Source organism: Euleptes europaea, chromosome 10, assembly GCF_029931775.1.
Source record: "Euleptes europaea isolate rEulEur1 chromosome 10, rEulEur1.hap1, whole genome shotgun sequence".
NCBI lineage: Eukaryota > Metazoa > Chordata > Lepidosauria > Squamata > Sphaerodactylidae > Euleptes > Euleptes europaea.
The window spans coordinates 637,914-662,736 of NC_079321.1; the positions used below are offsets into that span (position 1 = coordinate 637,914).

Below are 24,823 nucleotides of genomic sequence, written 5' to 3' on the forward strand. Positions count from 1 at the left end.
GAAACTCTTTTGATTTCATTTCAACCCGTTGGTTCTGGTCCGATCTTCTGGGGCAACAGAAAACAACTCGGCACCCTCCTCAGTATGACAGCCCTTCAAGTCCTTGAAGATGGTTATCATATCCCCTCTCAGTCTTCTCCTCTTCAGCCTAAACATATCCAGCCCCTTCAACCTTTCCTCATAGGACAGACCCCTCACCATCTTTGTTGCCCTCCTCTGGACACGTTCCAGCTTGTCTACATCTTTCTTAAACTGCGGTGCCCAAAACTGAAAACAGTACTCCAGGTGAGGTCTAACCAGAGCAAAGCGATACCATCACTTTGCGTGATCTGGACACTATACTTCTGTTGATGCAGTTATGACAATCCTAAATGGAGTGCAACTCATCATATCATGTTTCATTGTGTATAATGTTTTGCCAGGCTGACCCAACTAGTTACCATGATGAAGCTCTGCGATCTGGGATATAGGGATCGTCTCTCACTGAGCAATGGCATCTTGCCAAGAAATGTTAATTATTTAAATGATTTTTGCTTGACTTCTGTGCAGGCATAATGCTTGTTTTCCTTGAACGTGGATGTTCTGTCTGAATACCTAAATCAAAGTTAAGAATTGACTGCAAGCCAGCATGTAAAACCATAGTTTGGGGAATATTTACAAGCCGTGGTTTGCATTAACCATGGGTTATCTTGATACTTGCATCAAGGAAACCACAACTAAGGCAGCTTCCTTGCCTCTCTTCTTGCAAAATGACAAATAAAAGTGCAGTCCTAATCTTAAACATGGTTACACCCTTCGAATCCCGTTGTTTGCACTATAAGTCTCCCTAAGCATTTGACCTCCTGGACAAATCTTAGTCTGGCAAACTCAAACATTGTTTCAGGGTGTATTTGAGATCTTAATGAGGGTTCAGACATCAAACCATGGTTAAGCCATTTTTCATATAACAATTGCAAGGTATGTTATGGCATTCCTTAGAATCATAGAATTGAAAGGGACCACCAGGGTCATCTAGTCCAACCCCTGCACAATGCAGGAAATTCACAACTACCTCCCACCCACACCCAGTGACCCCCTACTCCATGCCCAGAAGATGGGGGGAAACCCTCCAGGATCCCTGGCCAATTTGGCCTGGAGGAAAATTGAATCCTGACCCCAAAATTGCTTCCTTGATTTTTTTCTGTGCGAGCTGTCATTTGTACTTACGGGATTAATGTTTGGGACATTTCTCCCACCCATGGTAGAGCAGAACAGCTACTGAAAAAAGAAATTAGGTTGGGGTAAGCCCGTTTTCATTGGCGAATAGGGGTTTAGTCTCTGCATGAAGTGTGAAATGGCCATGAAATACAGCCTATATTACTCAATAATGCTCTTTGCTCATACATATTAAAAATGGAAAATGCACAATAAACTTGGTCAGTGTTAAATGATCATGAAATATGTACATTTTATGGTGGGGTGGTGGTAAATAGCAAGGAGTTATTTTGCAAATGGGATCCAAAAAGTAGAGTTTTACTTCAAAAAGTTTGAGAACCTCTGGTCTGTGTGGTGGGAAGTATATCATGTTGTCGCTTTGGCTTATCCTAATTTCTTCTGGGCATGGAGTAGGGGGCCGCTGGGTGTGTGGAGGGGGGAGGTAGTTGTGAATTTCCTGCATTGTGCAAGGGGTTGTACTATATGACCCTGGAGGTCCCTTCCAACTCTATGATTCTATGGATTTCTCAGTGACTTCGTTTGTATAAGACGTTGTTTTCATATCTTTTATAAACCTTGCATCTACATTGTGGGGCTGCCGGGTTTTTTTAGGAGAAGGGAAACTGATTAATTCACCTGTCAATCAAATTCGTTGATTTGGTGGGCCTGGTGGCAAAGAGGATTCTATCTACTGTGTATTAAACTGCTTTTTATGTAATGTCCAAGGGCAAGATATTTCCCCAGCATTTTATAACCCCTTGATTTGTATTGGGGTATTTGAGTCCCCGAAGCAGCTGGCACTATTCAAAAAAAGGAACAGGCTCTGTTAAAAAACAAATGAAGAAATGGGCTAATGAGAAGAAGCCTGATTGGGGAGCAAGGAGATCAAAAGCCAGAATTTTAAAATGCAGAACTTATAAATGAAGCAGCTCCAAAATAACACAAGAACCTCCCCCAGCTAGAGAACATCTGGACACGGGGGAGGGGAGAAGCTCAAGTGAAGGGATTTAGGGACAGACGTGTTTGCCTCTCTTTTTCCTTCTAGCGGTTTGCCATAGGGCAGTTGGTCTCAGGTTGTCTCCACATACCCCTGGGTATTGCACTTTTGGCTTGCTCTAGCAGCCATTTGCAACGAGATTGCCTTGTCAGCACAGGAGAGTCCAGTTGCAAATGATGGCTGTACTGCAAGAACAGCATAATATCCAACAGTGGATATCCTATGACCACTGTGCTAAAAGCATAGGTGAGTCCATCGGAACCGAAGCCCAGCTCCAAAGGAAATGTCCATTCTCTTTGAAGCCAGTGATTGGATTATAATATTGATGTTTGCGAAGTTTGCTCTGAGAATTAAAGTTTGCTCTTGCTGCGTAAAAGACAACAGGGTATCTTGTTTCTTGATCTGTTTCATTTGATATTTTACTATCCAAGTTAGTCACCTAAGAGTTTTAATGTTTTCATAGTTGGTGTTGAGGAATAGAAGAAGTGTTGGTTTTTATATGCTGACTTTCTCTACCACTTAAGGGAGACTCAAACCGGCTTACAATCACCTTCCCTTCCTGTGAGGTAGGTGGGGCTAAGAAAGCTGTGATTAGCCCAAGGTCACCCACCTGGCTTCACATGGAGAAGTGGGGAATCAAACCCGGTTCACCAGAGTCCACCATATTGAACATTATAGTTCTGTGTGTATTATCTGTACATACACGCACACTATGTTTGATTTATTTATTTTATTGATTGTGGTGGGCTTTGACAATAAGGTTTGTATTGTAATATACCTGTGCCAAAAAGTACACTTAACTAAACCCAACAACTCCATATATTTGTCAACCTTAACGAATTGACCTGTGGTGTTTCATGTTCCCGCCCGAGCAATGCTTTGCGAACTGTAGCGTGCACATCCGCTCATTTCTACCCCCAGTTGCACTGAAGGGGAAAGTGAAATGTGTCTATATGATGAAACTGACAAAATGCTATTTTCTTCTTTTCTCCTTTGCCACTGTTCTATTCCTGTACTGCCAAAGGGAAATACTTAATGAAGGGTAGTATTTCCCCCCTTGGCAGCTGGGGACACATGCTCAGTGAAACCTCCAAGGTTTTTAATCTGTGGGGCTTAGTTTGGATCTGTTCAACCTGCACATCAGATTAGTAAAATACATTTTTTATTGTCTGAGAAAGGGTTTTTGGAGCGTTGTGCCCTCGCTAGACCATACTGTGAGAGAGGTGTTCACAGCCATAAAACCACATTTAAACATATTTGCCAAGTGCTGTCATCCTTTCAGAGGGATACCTTGATTCTGGATCAGGAAGCATAGTCACGTTGACTGGCTGTGCTGTTATACCAGAGGTATTATATAAAATGGAACAACATGATACATCTGGTTGCAATCTATTTAGAACGGGCACTTTCTGAGAGAGAAGATTAATGAACGTTTTATTAGAAAGGCCTCTTTGTTTTCCCCAGCTGGACCTTTATTTAATCTGATAATGCCACAAAAATTGATAGCAAAACTCTACCAAATAAAACCCGACTGTGATCCCCATTTTTTATTATTCAGTACTGATGTCCCTGTGTCACCAGTGCTTTGTTACCGAAGAGCTGATTGGAGTCTAGGATAGTTCTGATATTTTTGTGTGACTTAATCCAACAGGTTTTATTTAGGATTGTAAAGTTGAGAATGGGAAACTCAATGCATGTAGTTTCTCCTTATTTCTGGGCCTCCGTCAGCAGCAGTAAGATGTCAGGTGCCCCAACCTTCCCCTGTATGACGCTCAAACTGACATGAGTTAGCACTTCTCCCGGGGCCCCAAGTCACTCCAAGAAGGTTTCCAAGGAGAAAAATGATGTCAGAGAAAAGTAGCGTCAAAGTGCTGCTTGCTGTTAGGTAATGTTAACACAGGAGGAGATGTTTTTTCCAGAGAGTAAGTTGTAATGCAATGACTGCTATGAAACATGTCCTTTGCAGTGAACCAGAATTGTTAGGTAGTTAGGTGGATGGGGAAATAGTTGGAGAACTGCACTCAAAGAGTAGTTGTCAAGGGCATTTCATCTGACTGGAAGGGTTTTTTTTGCAGTGGGGTGTGTGTGTGCCCCAGGGCTCGGCTCTGGGCCTGGCATTTTTCAATATTTTTATAAATGATCTGGATGAGGGTGTGGAGGGACTACTCATATAATCTGCAGATAACACCAAATTGGGAGGAGCAGTGAACACACCAGAAGACAGAGATAGAATTCACCAAGATCGGAACACACTGGGAAAATGGGTGGATGTGAACAGGATGCAATTCAACAGGGACAAGTGCGGAGTTCCACATCTGGGTAACAAAAGTAAGAAGAACGCATACTGTATGGGGGATACACTTCTGGGTAGCAGTATGTATGAACAAGATCTCGGGGTACAGGTGAACTGTAGACTAAATATGAGCAGCCAGTGTGATGCAGCGGCAAAAAAGGCTAAAACGATCTTGGGGTGTATCAATAGAGGCATAACATCCAAAATGCAAGATGTCATAGTCCCGCTGTGCACTGCATTGGTCAGTATTGTGTGCAGTTCTGGAGGCCTCACTTTAAAAAGGATGTAGACAGAACGGAGCGGGTGCAGAGGCGAGCGACGAGGATGATCAGGGGCCTGGAGACCCAACCCTGCGAGGAAAGGCTGAGGGAAGGAAGTTTACTATGGAGAAAAGGAGGCTGAGAGAGAACATGATTGCTCTCTTTAAGTATTTGAAAGGCTGTCACTTAAAGGAGGGCAGGGAGCTGTTCCTGTTGGCAACAGAGGAGAGGACCCACAACAATGGGTATAAATTATGAACAAAAAGGTACCAGCTGGACATTAGGAAAAATTACAGACAGAGATGTTCAGCAGTGGAATTGGCTAAAATATTTAGGGACTCTTTTGTTAATTTCTACTCAGCAGCATCAGGAGTGTTTTCATTTTCAGCTCCTTACGTCGCGGCTGCCCTGTCTTGGCTCCGTGAAGAGGTGAAGCCCAAACAGAATCTTGATGGCGAAATGCAAAACACAAAAGGTGATCATCCGTCGGAGGTTAAAGGGAGCCTCCGTGGCAGAGAAATGCTGATATATTGTAAGCCTGAGGTTTAGTGCCCGAGTGATCATTAACCGTGGCGGCCTCCAGGGCCGTGAAAAACAAAACGGATCTTGTACCTTTATGTCATGTGGTAGCGTTGAACACATAACCCAGAAGACGAGGGCAGGAGAGGCGTCGCTCTTGCAAGATGCTTACATAACTAATATTTTTATCTTGGTCGAAGGCCCACGTGACTCAAGTCAGATAACGCTGCTTTGTGAGCGGAAGGGCTGGCGGAATCGTCTGGCGCAGAACACCCAAAAGACAACAACAAGCTCTTCCTTTTTTTAAGAGTAGATGCTGTCAAATCTGCTTTTTGTCTAACTTGAGAAGAAAAAACCCTGTATCTAAGTCTGGAATATTTGTAAAAAACAAAAAAACATCCTGCATGTATATCTTATTCAGGCTTGATTTTAATAGCAAAATATGTACTACAGTGCACAAGTTTTATATACCACAAGCTTTTGCTTTCTGTATTTTCTCTCTGGGAGCTAAATTTTGGGGGCAGAGCTGAGTTGCCTTCGGTTGCAGCGTGTTCTGTTTTTTTTTAAAAAAACCCTTCTGGGTGCTGCTTCTCTCCGCTTTTGCCCCCGCACAGAAGCAGGCCTGGTTCCCCAGGTGTGTTACTGAAACTCGCCATGCTGAACCAATTCCCATCCAGATACTAGCCAGGGCCCACCCTGCTTTTCTTCTGAGATCTGACAAGATTGGGCTGGCCTGGGGCTAACCTGTAGCTCTAGAAGGGTCTGATTCTGGCTTCCACACAGGTGCACAACCAATACACAGATGACCCCGTGAACAATAGTTACAGCGTAAGCAACCTGTCCTTGCAGCATGCCAGCAGGGTTTGCGGTGTCTTGCATCTAACTTAGTTGCAGTAGAGTGCTACATTCATACGATAGGATCCTGGCGGAGAGGAGAATGCCACAACTCCTGGTGCTTTGTTGGTATTTTGTCAATTCTACCAGCTATTTTGTCAGATTGCACAGAGAAGCCATTGAAATTCATAAACATCAGCACAACTTTAACAGAAAAGAAGAGAGTTTAAGAATGAATAAGGCTTGGCTTCCTGTCTTGAAAACCTCCAGACTAACAAAGACTACAGTCAACAATAGCCATGCAGATTAGCTTTAGATTTCACACATTAACAGATCACTTCAGGATACAATGGTTCCATATTAACATACCACACCCTCATGAGCACATTATCTGGATACTTACAGGACAATGATTAGCACATTCCCTTTGATACTTTTTGCAGGACAATGATTCAGCTCAACACAACCCCTTTCTGACTATATATTACTCTTCCTACACACTTGACACTGAGACACACTGTCCTTCAGTCTTACTCCTCTGAAGATGTCTGCCACAGCTGCTGGCGAAATGTCAGGAAAGAAAATACCAAGACCACGGTCACACAGCCCGGACAACCTACGAGAACCAATAGCGATGAATGTTCGCTTTAATATTTGGCTATGCCCTTTTAAAAGTATGTTATATAAAACCACCCAAGATGAACTTTATTTGGATATATTTTATCTTCCTGATTATTTATTTATTTGGACTGGTATCCTGCCCTCAACCCCCGGCCCTGACGGATGGTCTTTCTAAAGCATGACACACATCTGTACAGACTGAGGATTGTCTTGGAAATATTCTTCCCCGTGATTCAAAATTTCATTCTTCCCTTTTCCTGGCCAGACCACTTTCAGCTTGATCTGCCGGTGACACACAAGGACGCTTGGTTTACATAAATATTGACAGAGTTCGTTACAGACACCAAGTCAAAAGCCTTTTGTGTAATAGGAGCAATTTAAATGGACCAGAAGACACTAAATATACCATAAAATGCCAATCGGCAATCATGATTACTTGACATTGTAAGTGAACCTTTCTATAAGACTTGGCTTAAAGAGAATACATACAGGAACATGTGGAAGAAGAAGAGTTTGTTTTTATATGCCCACTTTCTCTACCACAAGGGAAACTCAAACTAGCTTACAATCACCTTCCCTTCTCCTCCCCACAACAGACACCCTGGGAGGTAGGTGGGGCTGAGAGAGTGTGACTCGCCCAAGGTCACCCAGCTGGCTTCGTGCGTAGGAGTGGGGAAACAAATCCAGTTTACCAGATTGGTGTCCACCGCTCATGCGGAGGAGTAGGGAATCAAACCCCGTTCTCCAGATCAGTCATCTAGTCCAACCCCCTGCTTAATGCAGGATCAGCCGAGAGCAGGGGTGTCCAACTCAGTTCTCACGAGGTCCGGATGTGACATAAATGTGACTTGATCAGGCCAGGCCATGTGTGCCATACAATGCAAACTTTATAGAAGCCAAAATTAACGATATTTTTTTCTTTATTTTTTAGTTAAAATACAAACATACTTAATAACACTCTTACAGTATTTTCTTTTATTTAAAGGTCTTTGATCATTGACACCACGGGATGGGGGGTGGGTGGCTGCCTTGGCTGGCTCGTGGGCCGGATAAGAGCCCTCAAGGGGCCCGATGTGGCCCCTGGGCTTTGTGCTGGTCGTCACCCCTGACGAGTGTCTGTCCAGCCTCTGCCTGACGACTGCCGGAGAGGGCGAGCTCAACACCTCCCTGGGCAGCTGAGTCCACTGTCCAACAACTCCTATTGTAAAAAATCCCCCCCCCCCTAATATCCAGCCGGTACCTTTCTGCCCTCAATTTAAACCCATTATTGTGAGTCCTATCCTTTGCTGCCAACGGGAAGAGCTCCCTGTCCTCCTCTAGGTAGTGAGAGCCCTTCAAATACTTCAGGAGAGCCATCCTGTCCCCCCTCAAACTCCTCTTCTCCAGACTGAACATTCCCAACTCCCGCAGCCTTTCCTCCTAGGTCTCCAGGCCTCTGATTTATTCATTTCTTGTTATTGTTTTTTTCTCCTGAAGGGACCTTTGAATAGAGAGGGTATTTCTCTCAGACATCATGAGCCCTTGAGACAGGAATTGGGATTTAGACCGTATATATATATATTCTACAGTGTGTGTTGAAAGGATGTGGCGTTGTGAGCTGTAAGGCAAAACATTGACGTGCTTTCTGTGCATATCAATACATTTCTCTGCTTTCCAGTTCACCGTCTCCTTCAATCTCTTGCTGTAACCATTTTTTCCCCTTATGAACTGGACTTGAACTGTTCTGTATATCTCTGCTTTAGAAATATTGGATTGAGCAATGAGAGATGATGTGGGTGGGTGGGGGAACCACGACTAAACCTTTAGTCGCTGAAAGAAGACTCGTGGATAAGGATCCTGTTTTCTGTTCCATGTTCATTTAATTGCATCAAAGGGATCAAGAGTCTGGTAGCACCTTAAAGACTCAAAAGGCTATGAGCTTTTTTGAGCCACAGCTCACTTCTTAATTGCCTAGTTTGCAAGTTAAGTTTGTGATTTCTTTGGGTATGTTTGTCCATGCAAACAAGATAAATTTGCATGCTTCATTGAGACTTTCTCAGATGCTGGATGCAGCAACGGAATGATTTGATTTCTGTGCCGTGTTCTCATGGCATTTTTTCCTTGGGAATCTGTTGCTCTGCCGCTTCCTCGTGCTGCTAGTTCCTTGGCGGGGTTCCAAAAGGAGCTGAACTGAATCACGAAAATCTATCTCGCTTAAAGTAGCATTGGTAATCCTCTGTTTTGCTTTCTCTTAGCATTGTTTAATTTTTTGCCGTCCTGTTAATCCAGGTTTTTCTTTGTCAGAAGGAAAATTAGTGTTCCAGTTTAAACACACAATTCAGAAAGTGGACTGGACTTGGCAATATCCTTTTGGTCACTGTCTATCCAGGTTGTGCCGTTCTCTCTTTCTTAAAGCAGAGCTGGTACGGATGGCCGTTGGATGGCACAAGTTGGCCAAGAGGTGGGATCCTGGCTGAGTTGCTTGATCTCTTGAGACTCTCGGGGCTGATCCTGGTAGCTCCAGGGTTGTACCTGTGAGAGGCAAGGGGGTACAGCCTATTTTCACTTTAAGCATCAGTTTGATTTTATCGATAACTTTGGCAATAAAAAAATTAAGTGAACCTTTCAGACGTCAAGCTCACATGAACACATGAAGCTGCCTTATAATGAACCAGACCCTTGGTCCATCAAAGTCAGTGTCATCTACTCAGACCAGCAGCGGCTCTCCAGGGTCTCAGGCAGAGGTCCTTCACATCACCTACTTGCCTGGTCCCTTTAACTGGAGATGCCACTGGGGATTGAACCTGGGACCTTCTGCTTGCCAAGCAGATGCTCTACCACTGAGCCACGGCCCCTCCCATAGGGTGGCCTTATGTGTTAATATCCTCTGCATGCCTCGCTAGCCCAGATCGAGAGTGGGTTGTGTGTGGCTGCCTCGGCTGTTTCGCGGGCTAAGAGCTCTCAAGGGGCTGGATAAGAGCTCTCAAGGGGCCGGATCTGGCCCATGGGCCGTATGTTTGACACCCCTGCCTTAGACTGTTAGACCTAGTTAAATAGGATCATGATGTACCTTCAGTGTATTGAAGCATTTCCAGCATAAATTGTTTATGGGATGGATGAAGGAGTGTGCTGTAAACCACAGTAAACTTTCTTTTAATGTTCCCTTTTACGATAGTAAAAAGTATGTTAACTTCATGAGTTATTATGAAGTGATCATAAAAATTAAACATTGTGTGCCTATCAAAGTGATTGCATGGTCTCCTTACAAAAGCTCAGCCGGACTTCTGTAACCCCCTTCTCTTCCTCCTGGTCTGCCTGGTCCCCTTTGTGGCTACAAGCAGTTTAGCCCACCTCGCAAGAAGGGTTGTCATTGAGGGGGCCCATCAGAGCGAGCAGTAATTCCCTTGTCATTGAGGGTCTCTGGACATGCTCAGTAGTACATTTCTATTATTGCAATCATATCCTTACTTGAGAGTAGAGATGCATGGTTTCAGAACATTTTGATTCCATTGGCAAAAAAACCCCCTGTTTTTCCTGGCCCCTGAAAGCTTGGGTGAGAGGAGGGGACAGTCAGATTTAATCAACCCCCCCCCTCAAAAGCCCTGGTAATACTGGCAGGCCTTGCAGGGCCTCCTGACAGTCTCCAAGGATGGGCTCCCCCTCATCTCTTCAGGGAGCCTATCCCACAGAAAAGGCCCCGGGCCAGGTGGGCCACCCCGAGTGGTGGGATAAAATAAATGAATGAACAGGGATTTTCAGAACACACAAACAGTGAGACATGCCTGAGGTGGGGGGAGGCGAGGGTTGGACTGTATATTGCCCTCAGATGTAAACATCCTCCACCACATAGGAAAGTCTCGAGACCCCCACCCCCCAGACTGTCCTCTCGGCAAACCCTCCCCCTCCCCAGGTGCTCATCATATCTGCAACGTTATAGTGGCGATCTCTTTGTCGGCCGGGCATGCCCTTAGAGGAAGGTTTTGTGTGATTTGTGCTTCAAGCAGAGTTTGAGTGACAGACGAACTTAATGATGTTGGCTATTCTTAGTTTAGCATGCGCTTCCCCCCCCCTCCCCTCTTCCATCCAAAGCTATCAGACTTATAATTACATTTGAGCTTCTCCTTAACCCAAATAAGCAGCTGCTGGAAAATGAAAATTCCTTTTCGAGCAGCTGGGGATTGCGATGCAGGGGATGAAGCGATCCACGCTTGATTAGGACGCTCCACCTTCCTGCAGAGAACACGGGCTCTACATGCCGGCGAACATGACTCCGTGGAGTAACCCCTTACTCTTTTTTGAAGGTTTTTTCTCTGCGTACCTGTGTGGTGTGTGCACTAAGTTGCGCTTATTTGAGGATTTGTGTGAGAAATCCCTTTTTTAATTGCCCTTTTTTGAGCAACACTTACATTTATTCCTCTATTTCTTTCCCTTTCCCCAGTGTTGGGATTCTGGCAGGACAGGCTTGGAGCCTCCCAGCGTTTTGGGGGCTGACCGCTCACTCCCAGTGGTCAGAATGGTGCGGTCAAGTGTATTTTTTGGGGGGGAGGGGGACATTTTGTGGGGGCATCCACCTAACCTTTCTTAAAATTCCCACAGGGCCTGCAGCCTCAGCGGGATTGAGGACCCTTTTCTAGAGTGAGCCGGCTAGTAGTAGGCGCTCCTTCCCTTCTACACCAGCTCTGAGGGTTGGAAGAAATACTTTCCTGCTCCAGTTTGGGGCGGGGGACCTCCTGAACTCACCTTTTCTTTGTTTTGTGGTCTTTAGCTGGTTGTGAGAGCCAGCATGGCGTAGTGGTTAAGAGCGGTGGACTCTAATTTGGAGAACCGGGTTTGAATCCCCACTCCTTTGCATTCAGTCAGCAGGGTGACCTTGGGCTAGTCACAACTCTCTCTGAACTCTCTCAGCCTCACCTACCTTACAAGGTGCCTGTTGCGGGGAGAGGAAGGGAAGGAGATTGTAAGCCAGTTTACGATCTCCTTAAAGGTAGAGAATATCAGCATATAAAAACCAACTCTCGTTCTGATGGTAATTTGCTTGCTGTTTCTCTTTCCTGCCTCTCTGCATTTTACAGGTCACAGTTTTAATTTCTGGGTTTTTTTCCCCCTTTCCAGACTACCTGTGGTGGGCTACCCGAGTTGTTGTGATAACGTCTAGTGTTGGGGCTTGGGGGGACTCCGAGCGCGCGCATGGGGGGGGGGCTGAGTAGTCAAGGAGTGTGACGGCACAGGCTTCCATTGCTGTGGGTGCATGAGGGAGTTTTGTTCATGGAGATCCCATTTTCCCCAGGCTTGCTCATGGGGAATGTGACATGTGCTCTAGTCTTGAGGTTGATAAGGCAGGAAGGGGTCTTGGGGGGTGGGTTAGAACAAAACAAAACAAAGATTTCATGAAAATATTTCCCCCCCCTTAAGTTTAACTCACTTTTTAAGCTAAGAAACCAGGCAGAGAGCTCTGCAAGGGCTAGCAAGCTTAGTAAAACTAGATTATTAGTCTAATAGTGCTCTAGTTGCTGATGGTACATTTGAATTTTCCGTAATTGCGGTTTGGGCCCTTTAACCCTGCTGTTCTTCCCCACACCCTCCTCCGTAAGCTCGTGCATAAATGTTTGTCTGCATGCCTCGGATGAAACGGGATTCCTGTGCCATATTCACGGTGGAGCAAAATCTGGTTCGTCTTTGAGGTGCCGCTAGACCCCCGTCCATTCGGTCTCCTCAGCTGACCTCACAAAGCCCCGGTTGCTGTCCAGGACTGCTTGGGTGGTGTGTGTGTGTGTGTGTGTGTGTGTGTGTGCGCTGCCGGCCAGCCTGCTTGAGCTTTGCTGGCTTTTTGTGACTTCACACAAGTCACAAAGGGTGAGGCCGGGTTGCCAAGGAAACCAGGGTTCCTTTTCCTGCCTGGCTAGCAGAGGATTTCCCTTCCTCGGTGGAGGAAACCATCTTCCCAGGTGTGCTCTTCCTAAGGGGGGGGAGGTCTAGTGGAGGAGAATGAAGCCGTTCTGTGCCGCGAGCAGGGAGGAAGGCGGTCTGGGGCCCTTTGCATGTGCAAAATGCTCGGGGAAGGGTCACCCTTGTCTGCAACTTGATAGTAAACAGCGAGCTCCTAGTGCGCCTGTTCAGTGCAAGGATTCCTTTCTCAGGATTGAAAGCTTAATGTGAGTGACAGGGGGAAAAACACACACCTCGGGAGAGGGGTCCGTAGCCCCCTGGCTGTGGTGGACCCACACCAAATACGAGGTTCATGGGGGGTGTTCAGAGAGACAAGCAATTCTGATGTTGTTGCTTTGAGCCTGGTGTGTTTTCCCACAAGATTTGTTGAATTAAAAACTTTTTTTACACAATTGAGGTTCGTCAAGGCTTATTAGATCAGCAAACGAAACCGCTGTATATGGAGTCAGACCATATAGCTAGGGTTTCCTGGTCCCTCTTTGCCACCTGTGGGAGGTTTTTGGGGTGGAGCCTGAGGAGGGCGGGGTTTGGGGAGGGACTTCAGTGCCATAGAGTCCAATTGCCCAAGTGGCCATTTTCTCCAGGGGAACTGATCTCTGTCAGCTGGAGATCAGTTGTAATAGCAGGGGATATCCAGCTAGTACCTGGACATTGGCAACCCTACATATAGCCCATGATTGCCTCTTCCGTTTGGCTTTACATAAGAACATCAGGAACATCCTGCTGGATCAGACCAGGAAGGTCCATCAAGCCCAGCAGTCTGTCCACATAGTGGCCAACCAGGTGCCTCCAGGAAGCCCCCAAACAGGACGACTGCAGCAGCATCGTCCTGCCTGTGCTCCACAGCACCTTATAGAATAGGCATGCTCCTCAGATACTGGAGAGAATAGGTGTTCATCATTACTAATATTCATGAGAGCATAAGCAAAGCCCTGCTGGATCAGACCAAAGGCCCATCAAGCCCAGCAGTCTGTTCACCCAGTGGCCAGCCAGGTGCCTCTAGGAAGCCCCCAAGCAAGGCGACTGCAGCAGCATTATACTGCCTGTGTTCCACAGCACCTCATATATTTGGCATGCTCCTCTGATCCTGGAGAGAATCGGAATATGCGTCATGACTAGTAGCCATGGATTTTAGCCTTCTCAGGGCCTCACTCTGCTACCACAAATTCATTTAAATGGAATTGCCAGAGGTTGAATCTGGGCACAGGCTCCACTAGTGAGCTATGCCCCTCCTCAAACTTTATAACTATTTTAAGGATTTGACATCTTCATTAGGTGCCGGGGGTGGGTGGGGGGTTGTTATACTAGCCGATAGGCAGGCATATTTTAAATGGCTGAAACAATGAATAAAGCAATCTGGACAATAAGGCTATGATGAATCTAGTTGACAAATTGCATTTTGGGACAAGGGTGTGAAACAGTGGGGTTTTTCTTGGGGTGGGGATATCTTGCTAGCCCCCGTCCATAAGAATTAACAAGGACTTCAGTGTATTTGCATATTTAGGCTTGGACTTAATGGAAATCTCAGTGGATGGAAGAGATTTCGACTGGTGGAGCACAATGTCCCCTCACACTGCAACCCAAAGTCCCCCTCCGAATGCTGCTTGAGAGGGAAAGGGCTCCCCCAGCACAAAGGGGGGGGGGTCAGAGATCTCTAGCGGGAGGGGATGGGGCAGGCTGCCAACAGAACATCTGCAGAAACCCTCCATGGGATCCAGTTCGTAGTCCTCCAAAATACAATTTTAGGTTCCTGTTTGCTCCTTTATATTTACAAAAGTAAACTAACAATAGAACAAGCTAATATTAAGCCAGGGTCTACTTTAATAAAGCTTGTGTTTATCTAATATGTTATCATACCAGAGATTACTACCAATGCTCAGTTAAAAGACATTGCAGCGATATGATCTTGAGCTTTTAAAAAATGTAATAATTGAAGATCTGGGCCTTGTTAATGCCTAAGGCATGGATAAGATTATTCCCAAGGAATCTGGAGGATGCGGGATGCCAGGGGGAAGAGAAGCGAGGGTTAGGCTAGGGTTATTTCCCCTTTGCTTTCAGTTGTAGTTGTTTGTTAATGTATCTATTTTCAAAACTAATTGCTTGACATTAAAACTTAAAAGAGAGAGAGAGTGCACTCAAATGTCAATAATTTCCATTGCCCTTCTTTAAAGGTCTGAAATAGTTTTCATTAGCAGGCAGCGTCATGCATTTGTATTGGCTGCTTGTCTCCAAGGAACGTGGAACTCCTTTGCTAACCACTAATCTAAGTCATAATTTTGTGAAGGTCAGGAGCCCTGCTTAAAGTGATGCACCATGTCTTTATTCGGTCCCTGGAGGGGAAAAGGAAAGCTTTCTGGGCCTTCGGTTAAAATGTCAGTCTTCTCTTAAACCATAAAAGAGCATGTTTAAATTCTGTGAGAGGTGGGAAAATAAAAACCCAACACCCCCGGTTCCCACCATTTTATCCTTTTGGTAATGCAATCTGCTGGTTGCTAACACAATCAATTGTGATTCACTGAAATAGAAGCTGCTGTGAAATTTACGATCTGTTTTTAGACCTTTCAAATAAAAACTGTGTTGTCTAGTAACATTTATCACACAATTGATGGTTATTATTGTTGTTCGTCTTGCTCGTATGGTGAGATCATACTCATCAAATTATGCCTGACCTCTCTGGGTTCTTGAAGGATCCGTATATTCTGGCTTCCAGCCATGTGTAGTTTCTTAGAAAACCATCTGTGATTTCTCTTCATTTCACAAATTAAGAATAAATATTGTTTAATGTTGTTTCTGTTAGGGAACATTTGTAAATTTGAGTTTTGGTGTAGTTGAGAGTTCGGTCTTTCTACATGAGATAAATAACTATGTGTAATACTGGTGATACTGCCCGGATCTGGATAGCCCCAGCTAGCCTGATCTCATCAGATATTGGAAGCTGAGCAGGGTCGGAGGCAGGCGATGGCAAACCGTCCTGAAATGTCTCTGCCCTGACCCGGTTGGTCCAATATTGGAAGCTAAAGGGGTTAGTATTTGGATGGGAATCCCACCCCCCACCAGGAATTCCAGTGCAGCTACGCAGAAACCGGGAATGGCAAACCCGCTCTGAACATCTCTTTAGCAAACAGTCAACCACAGACTTCATATAACATCATGCTGCTTTATACTGAGTCAGACCAATGTATGAATAAATTGTTTTGGCATAAGCAATGCAAGGATAGTATCATTATTTGTCTATCTAACCATCGATCTATTGCCCCACAAGTCGCAGCCTACGTAAGTTGACTGCGCCTTGGGGGGCAATAGATGGATGGATGGATGGATGGATAGATAATGATACTATCCTTGCATTGCTTATGCTGAAACGATTTATTCATACATTAGTCTGACTCAGTATAAAGCAGTGTGATGTTATATGATGTCTGTGGTTGACTGTTTGCTGAAGGCAATGTATGAAGTGGACCAGAATATAAAGGATGCGCATGTGTTTTATTCCAGGGCAAAAATGACTCTTTCCTTCTCATTCACTTTAAAAATTATGCTTGTGGAGTATTATACATAATTATCTTAGCCATACGCAGAACACATGTGCTTGGTGTGCATAAAATTCAGTCCCTGGTTGAATGATCTTGGGTGCTTAGTGGGGCTAGGAAGGTCTTTTCCCCTGAGGTGGGGCTGATCAGCTTTCAGCCTGTGTAGACAGTCCTGGGCAGGGCCAGATGGATCAGGATTCTGCTTCAGTGTACTGTCTGTGTTCCTGTGTGCATATAAAAAGTGATATTGCTCGGACCAGAGAAGCTGGACGTCTGCTTTTGCCTTCCATTCATAAATTGCCATCTTGCTTAACCAGATGTTTAATTTAAATCCTGTGAAGTCAGGATGCTGGAATAGCTGGAGTCGGACCACTGGACAAATCCAGCAGGGCACTTCTTATGTTCTTAATTGTCGTTCTTTTTCTGAGGGAAGGCGGATAAATTCTGTGTGGTTCAGATATATTTGAATCTAATTCTCCGTTTTTCAACTACTGACTGTTTCTCTGGGGTAAATTGTCATAGAAATTAAATGGTGGCAAGAGAAGTTCTGATGAACCATTTTATTATGGTTCATATCAAACCAAATGCGCTGCTCAGCCTGCTTTATGTTCCAACAGGCAGATGCTAATTTCTCTTATTTGTTTTGTTTCAGGGTTTTAAAAAATAATAATGGCGAAACCCTATGAATTCAACTGGCAGAAGCCAGTCCCGTCCTTTCTTCAAGAGGGTGCCATGTTTGACCGATATGAGGAGGTAAGGCATCTTACGTAATGTTGCCCCCAAATAGGGTAGGCTAAAGTCTGGCCATGGAAATCCCCCTCTGTCAAGGTCCCTGTCAAGGCCCGCGCTTGAGAGGGACTCATGCTGAACCACAACACCACAGATCTAAGCAGATCTGGTCTGTTCAAGGGGACTTACTCCCAGGAAAGTGTTCTTAACGATTGCATAGTGATCATATAGTTCTAACTATGATAGTAATACGAAATGTGACTGCTTAGGAGGGCACAGTCCCACAATACAGCTCTCTCTGTGTGGTGAGGCTCCTTGGCTTGGATCTAAAAGTCCCCTTCTGTCCGTTTTCACTGCTTCCCACTTCTCATGACCGATCCCCACTCTGCCCTCGTGATGTCCCTGAGGGTCTCTTGTCCGCCAGAAGCAGCATTTGGGGGAGCTCGGGGGTGGGTGGGAGGTCTTGCAAAAAAGTTCCATCCTGCTAGCAGAAGTGCCTTCCATCAGTGGAAAATGGCCTTGGGTGGGAATGCGTTGTTGCAATGGACCTTTGTACCTCAGACAAAAAAACAAACCAACAAAAAAAAAACCCATGAGGGAAGGATTGTCTTCTCCTACAGAGTAAGAAGAGTTTTTTGAGACATGGGATTTTGTAGCCTGGTTATTTATTTAGAAATATTTATTAGCTGCCTTCCTACCTTGGAAAATTCAAGGCAAATTGCAATGTAAATAAAACAATGATTATTAAAAAACGAACAAAAAAATACCTAAAAGCCCAGAGTTTAAAACCTCAGTTAGGACTGACAGTAAATAAAAACTAAATTATTCTAATGCAGTCCTACGTAAAACTGTCTGCAGCTGCCTCCTGAAGATTGAAAGTGAGGGGGCCCAGGCCCACCTCCCTAACTTGGCTAGAGATTCTCCGGTTTGACCTTTTGGCGTTAGCTACCAGCAGGGGGCTTGCATCCACTGGAATTTTTCATGGGCAAAAATGATTTTCATCAGCGGGGCATGACTTTCCTGCCTCCCCTGCTCTTGCTGCAGCCCGAAATGTCCTGTTTTGGGGGATAGAGTACCCCCCCACCACGAACAGCATGGAGGTCAGGAGTGGAAGGGGGGAATGGGAGAAAATTGTCCCCTTTTCTGTCCATGGGAGCAAAGCCAGGGAAACCCAGGTCACCTTAGCAGCTTTGTTATTAAGGTCAAACCACTTTTTTGCTCCCATGCGCCTGAGGAGCTGAGCATTCTGGTGCACAACCAAAAACTAGCTCTTCAACTCCATTGAGATGCGCTTATAAGAGCATTAGCTGTGGTTTTCATATTTGTGAACTTGTAAAAAGAAATTGTGCCCGTGTGCATGTGGAACGGGAAGGGTATCCTGTGAGCGACTGATAACGTTTTGTCCCCCCCCCTTTTAATCCAGTCATCTGCTCAACCATCCTTTTAGGAATAGATGGGGGGGGGTAGACCTCTGCTTAACTGAAGTTCACAGGCCAGGGTTCTTTGGCGCTTTAACAGTCTTCACATAAACAGAACTGTTGGCTTCATCTGTCCAGCTCTTGCTAGATTAACCAGAGGATCCATTTAACAAGATGAGTAACCGACAAATAAAAAGAAAATTAGTCTCAGTGAATCCCTTCAGTAACACTTGGACTTCATTCTCTAATCTCTTGAAATGAAGAAAAGGTATTTTTGAACATCAAGGCCTGCCAAGGCAGCTCGATACTTCATCCCCCGCTTTCGCGTCAGCATCAAGTAAACTAATAAAGGAAGGCTCGCTCAGTGGTTGTTATTTGCATGCGGATCCATCCATAATTGTTTTTAAGCTGCAACAGTCCACTGTGGTTCTGTTGCCTGTAGGGGAATGCTGTTTCCTCCTATAGTAGCTATGCGGCTACTGTTTGCCGGGAATGAGAGACTGGTCTGGCCCTCCTTTCTGTACTGGACCAAGCGGCCCGAGTTTGCCTGGCCTCCATGAATCCGAGAGGGCTGGATAGGGCTACGGGAGGCCCGGATCAGCCTCTCATTCCCTGTCGTCACCCCGCACACTGAGTACAAATCCCCAGAACACAGGACTTTGCTATGCTTTGGGGTCATGGCACCCATGAAGTTTAATGTGTTGATTAGCCCCTTTGTGGTATTACCCCTTCTGTGACAATCTACATGATGGTTGTACTGGTGCTTTCAGGTTCCACATAATTCAGACCCCATAAGCCCCTTAATTTTTCCCACTTATATATTATGTTATATCTTACCTGGGTCAGTTATTCATTTCCTTTACACACCTGTCCAAATTCCAAAACCAGACGAACTGCGCAACGTTAATTGTAAAATGGAAATGTTGGACAAGTATTAGGCAAGACCATATGCAATCGTGGAAACCTGAAAGGGCTTGAAGTCGAGAGCTTTAGGTGGGGCCGTCGTGAGAAGTGAGCAGAGAAGCCAGAGGCTTTGCATCTGTGTTTTCGGCTCTGCAAACAAAAGTTCTGTTCAAAAGAGTGCTGGACAACTGGATCTTGTTCATGATTGGTGGTATAAATCCATGATTTTTCAATCCTTAGAACCAAGGGGAGGGCTTCCCCCCAAACGTCCAGGAACCCACTGGTCTAGAGTAGCGTGAGTCTCCTTCCTTCTGCGGGAGACCTGGAGTGTGTGCTTCTTCGCCAGCTCCAGACTTGGGCTCTGGCTCTCTTCTTTGGTTTCGGAATCCCTGGGGGAGACTCTGAGAGGGCTGGAGGCGACGTTCCTGGTCTGCTTTGTCCCCACGGGTTCTGGAATGGAATCCTGCTGCGGTAGAGAAAGCAAGGGGGCCTGGCGCCTCCCCCTGGGGACTCTGGGGGGCAGGAACACATGAATGTCTTTCTCCAAAGAGTCTTCCTCCCAAGTCAAAGCCGGACCAGAGTGGAACCTGGCACTGGGTCTCATGTGGTTGAATGGGGGGGGGGGTTATTAAAAGTGAGTCCAGGTTTTGAGTGGATGAAGACCACCCGTGTAGCTGCAGGGGGTCCAGCAGCGCAGTTGTCCATCCGTTGCCCTGCTGCCTCAGAGAGTATGAGATGACACCGATTGTCGATTGCCGATCACCACTTTGGGGTCGGGAAGCAACTTTCCTCCAGGTCAGATTGGCCAGGGATCAGGGAGGATTTTTTTTGGCCATCTTCTGGGCACGGAACAGGGGTCACTGGGGTTGGGGGGAGGCAGTTCTGAATTTCCTGCATTGTGCAGGGGGTTGGACTAGATGACCTTGGTGGTCCCTTCCAACTCTGCGATTCTATGATTCTGTGATTCTGTATGATGGAGAGGACACTATTGGGTGCTCTGAAAATGGCATGCTAGTTTGTTGGATTTGTCATTTGTGATGTATATTTAATTTGAGTATCACATCAGGCCACTGCGTGAGCCTGCAGGTTCAGGTATTTATAACATTCAAAGTATATGATCTGAAAAATGCATGGGGTAATCGATGTATCTTTTAAATGATCTCTTGACTAGTTGGCTGAATGATTTTCTCTTTCAACAGGAATCTTTTGTGTTTGAACCCAACTGTCTTTTTAAAGTGGATGAATTTGGCTTTTTTCTAACATGGAAAAGTGAAGGAAAGGTACAGTTAACTGATTTCAAGAACAATGCTATCTTTGGAAACAGTTCCCAGTCTGAGAAGCACGCATACCTATAAAAGAGTGCTGTTGTATTATTGGCCTTAACTCCTAATGATCAGGGCCTTAATTTCTAAGAGGAAGTCCACAGCTGGGAAAAGGGTGTTCTCACATAACTCCATACTGTAGAGCTGGGATGTTGAACTCAATTGTTACGAGGGCCTTATATGACATAAAAGTCACTTGGTTGGGCCGGGCCATGCCTCGCCAGCCCAGATTGACAGCGGGGGGGGGGGGTGCTGCCTCAGGTGGCTCACAGGCCAGGTAAGAGCTCTCAAGGGGCCGGATCTGGCCCTCGGGCCTGATGCTTGACACCCCTGCTGTAGAGCCTCCTGGAACAGGCCTCTCCCCTACGACTCCCACCTGCCTTCTGATGCAGGAAGGCACGTTGGGGAGAGAGATGTGACCCCGGGAGTTACTTAAGGGAGTGTCAGAGGTGTAGAGAATTGCATTGGGGTAGTTAACTTGCTGATGGGATTCGGAATGTATAGGGCTGGTGGTGACGCCACACCTGCCTGCTACAGCCCACTTCTGTCCTAGCGGCTGTTGCGAATGTAGTAGTCTGCTTACATTTGGGTAATCACCTGAGCTGTTTTATGAGATTACCCTGGGGATGGCAGCAGGCTCTCCACCTTATCTATTTGCTGTAGAGCAACCCAAACATTATTTCCCCTTTCCCTCCTCCTGGCAACCCCCATATTGTCTCCCCATTCCCTGTCTCCTTCTCTCCTTCTCAGCCATTCACCAACCTATCTTTGATCTACCTCCCATCTTCAGCTATTATTTATTTACTTCATTATACCCCACCTTTCTCCACAGTGGGAACCAAAAGCAGCTAACATCACTCTCCTCTCCTCCTTCTTATCCAACAACCCTGTGAGGTAGGATAGGATGAAAGTATGTGACTGGCTCAATATCACCTGGTGAGCTTCCCTGGCAGAGTGGTGATTTAAACCAGGGTGTCCCGGACCCTACTCTGAAGTGCTAACTGCTGGCCCCACACCGGCTTTCATAGGGTAGCCTGCTGTTGAACAGTAGCAAGCAGCCAGGCCTGGGTGAGTCATACAGTTGGGTGGTATCAAGTCACCCAGTGGTTGCTGACAGGACTAGTCCTGATGAGTCCTCCCTCAAAGGCCAATACTGTGGTTGCAGAGCAACAGCCACTGAGGGAATCCGTTTGTTAAAGCTGCAGGCATTCCTTTTATCATTTGGGTGTTTTTTTTTTTAAAAAAAAAACAATGTATTTTTTTTTAGATTTCACATTTTCCTGCAAACCTAGAGTGTTGTAGACACAGCTGCCTTGCCTGTTCACAGCTCTTGTCACCAAATTTTAGTATCCTCAGAATTGGCTGACTTTGCTATTAGAATATACAAGCGAGGGCCCTGCGAAACACGCGTGGGGAAATCTTTCCCCCCCCATCGCCGTCCAGCATGGCTCGCCTTGGAGTGCAGCTGTGGCGTCAGTGTCTGGGAGCTGCCCCGAGTCTGGGACAGTTCCCGACATTCGCCCCGGCCAGGCATGGAGCAGCTTCCAGTGTCCGCCGCCATGGCCCTGCCCGGAGTGGTTGTTCCCGCCGTCTGCTGCCGCTGGCCTGGAGAGGCTCCCACACTCCGCTGCTACGCCTTCCAGGCTCCGCCGTGGCTGGGCCCAGGCCACAGCTCCTGAACTCCAGCGCCACCACTGCTGGGGTCCGGGGTGCTGCCATAGAAGCAGCCGTCACTGGGGGCCCCACCTGTCCAGCTTACCAATGGTAATTTGGGGGAAAATTATACCCCGCGATGATTTTTTTTTTAACTTTTCAGATTTTTCTGCAAACCTAGGGAGTTCCCTTACGCTTGCAGACAAATCTGTTTTGGGTAAGCATGGCCCCGATACACAGATTTAGATATCCGCAGATGGGTCCCACACTTGGGAAGTAAGTATATCGATGACAAGTATGCTTTAACCCCACTGAATAGAATCTGTACTGCTTTTTGTTAGTTGTGATTGTGCTTTTTCACTCTGGACTTGCTTTGTTTCCTGTTTGGATGTGTACCGTAATACATCAGACCTCGGGCCTCATTGCCCTTTCTTTTGTTTTTTCCAGGAAGGGCAAGTTTTAGAATGTTCCCTTGTCAACAGTATTCGTGTTGGAGCAGTGCCAAAGGTATTCCTATAATTCATTTTACAGTATTGTTTGAAACACTGGAAGTGTTGATTTGATATTGGAACTGGAAGAGGAGATTGGAATCTAATTTTTGTTAAAGCAGAGCATACGTAAGTGGCACAGAATAAAGGCTATAGAACAAAAGGTTTAAAGATGGGGATGTAATCAGCTTTCCCACCCCTCATCGTTCGCTTTGAAAACGTCTGTTTCAGTTTTGCTTGTGTGGATTGGGCCCATAAATGTTGATTCTTGCACTGTTTCCTTGTGTCCCCCTTTTTACAAAACTAAATTTTCAAAGTTATTTTTGCATCCATTGTGTATTACTGACATAGGATCCAAAAATGTAAAAAAAAGTCATTTAAAAATGCCATAAAGGAAAGAAGTGCATTAGGAACACCTGCTGCAAACACTGACGAAGGATCCAGGGATGCGCGAGTGGAAGCACAAACACCAGCGCAACATCTTGTACTTTCCTTCCTGTATACTGTAGTGCCCAGAAATTGGTTGAACAAGAGCCTGTGGAAGCAGAAGTGCAAGTGGGAATACGCTCAGTCTAACTTCACTCAAACGGTTACCATCATTTTTTTCTTGCATTTCGTCTTGCGTGAGAACTGGAACGGAAGCAGGAATTTTTGTGCTGGATCCAACCCCTGGGATGGAAAGGCTCACAACAACAAATAAACAAAAAAAACCTGGGAAAAGTCAGGCTAGTGTATCCTTCCTGCAAGAAAACTGCAAAGAGCACAATTTAATCATCTAGTCCTCTTGATTTATGTAGCAGATACCTAAGCATTTGTTCAACGTGACCATTTAAATAGTTGGGGCTGGGAGGTGCACATGTGTGGGCATCTCCAGGTCAGGATTGTCTACTCTGGCACTGGCTCTCTAGGGGTGTTTCTGTGCAGGTTATTTGTCCCAGGTTTGATGCTGTCAGGAAGTGGGGCTTTTTTCCTGCTTCCCCACAGCGTTATGGTGCATTTGTGCCCCTCCAAGGGGTTCCCAAGCTTTTCTCTGATCTTTCTCAAACCTGCTTTTCTCTGAAGTTTGAGAAAGATCACAGTAAAGCCTGGTTGTTTGTCAGATGTGGGTGGTAACGTTTGGGTTTTCCTGGTCCCACCCACACAGCATCCATTTTCCCCACGGAAGCCATTTCCTCTTCCTACTTCAGAATACTTTTTTAAAAACAGCCATTTAATAACGTTATATCAATATACCATGATATTAAAAGATCCATCAGGTTCCCTGGATTCCCAGCTTTTTTTTTTTAAGTGAGCCTCTAGCCCCTTTTCTTGTGGAGATATATGGGGAAAGGTATATCTCGGCAATGAAATGGGCTGGAGACTCACTTTTTTAAAAATGAAAGCTGGTCACTCAGAGACCCTGATGGATCTTTTTATATCATGGTATACTGATATAATCACCAATAAAAAAAAGGGAAACCTGTTGTGTGGAAGCCCCACAGTCTCTGCGCTGTATCAGCCAGTGCGGCAGGGACAGGCAGACGACGCAAGCTTGTCCCTTGTGGAAAACACTCAGGTTCTCAGATCTCAAGGTCCTTCCACGTCACCTGCTACTTGACCCTTTTCACAGATGAGGCTGAGGTTTACGCCTGGGACTGCCTCTGTGTGCCAAGCAGAGCCTCGGGTGGAGGAGGGTCTTTCACATCTCCTTCTGCCTCATCCTTGTAGTTCAGTATGGTTTAGCTCACAGCCTGTTGGCTAGGAGCTGTGCCATTAAAGGAAGGAAGGAAGGTAGCTGGAGAGGCTAGCGATTGAACATGGGACCTTCTACCTCTGAGCCACAGTCCCCTCTCCCTAGGTGCTTCTTTGTGACTGCGTTGTACCTGAAGTGCAACATAACGCTACCAGGAAGACAACTCTGTACTGCTGGAGGGACTCTTGTTCCAAAGCTACACTCTCCCCCACCCCCCACCCCCAGGCCTGTGATCTGAATATCTTACCCACCTTGAGCTGATGTAGGACGAATCATGGTTGGGTAGCACAGAGATAGAATGTGAAAACTGTAACCTCAATACTCTGGAACGTCAGGATTCTGCCATATGAAAAAGGCCCTTACATAATCATTGGTTGCATTTAAAATACCAGTCTCTACTTTCAT

General features: G+C 45.8%; 1 protein-coding gene across 2 annotated transcripts in view; it reads left to right on the plus strand.

Annotated features, from left to right (window-relative positions):
- The first annotated feature begins 16,840 nt into the window (after positions 1 to 16,840).
- PLCB4 (phospholipase C beta 4) overlaps positions 16,841 to 24,823 on the plus strand; it is an 86,377-nt gene continuing 78,394 nt past the window's right edge. For both annotated transcript variants that reach the window (XM_056856117.1, XM_056856118.1), the window contains exons 1-3: positions 16,841 to 16,926; positions 20,423 to 20,503; positions 22,646 to 22,705. In XM_056856117.1, the coding sequence (XP_056712095.1) occupies positions 16,843 to 16,926; positions 20,423 to 20,503; positions 22,646 to 22,705 (225 nt within the window). In that variant the 5' untranslated portion in view covers positions 16,841 to 16,842. The remainder of the gene's footprint in view (positions 16,927 to 20,422; positions 20,504 to 22,645; positions 22,706 to 24,823) is intronic.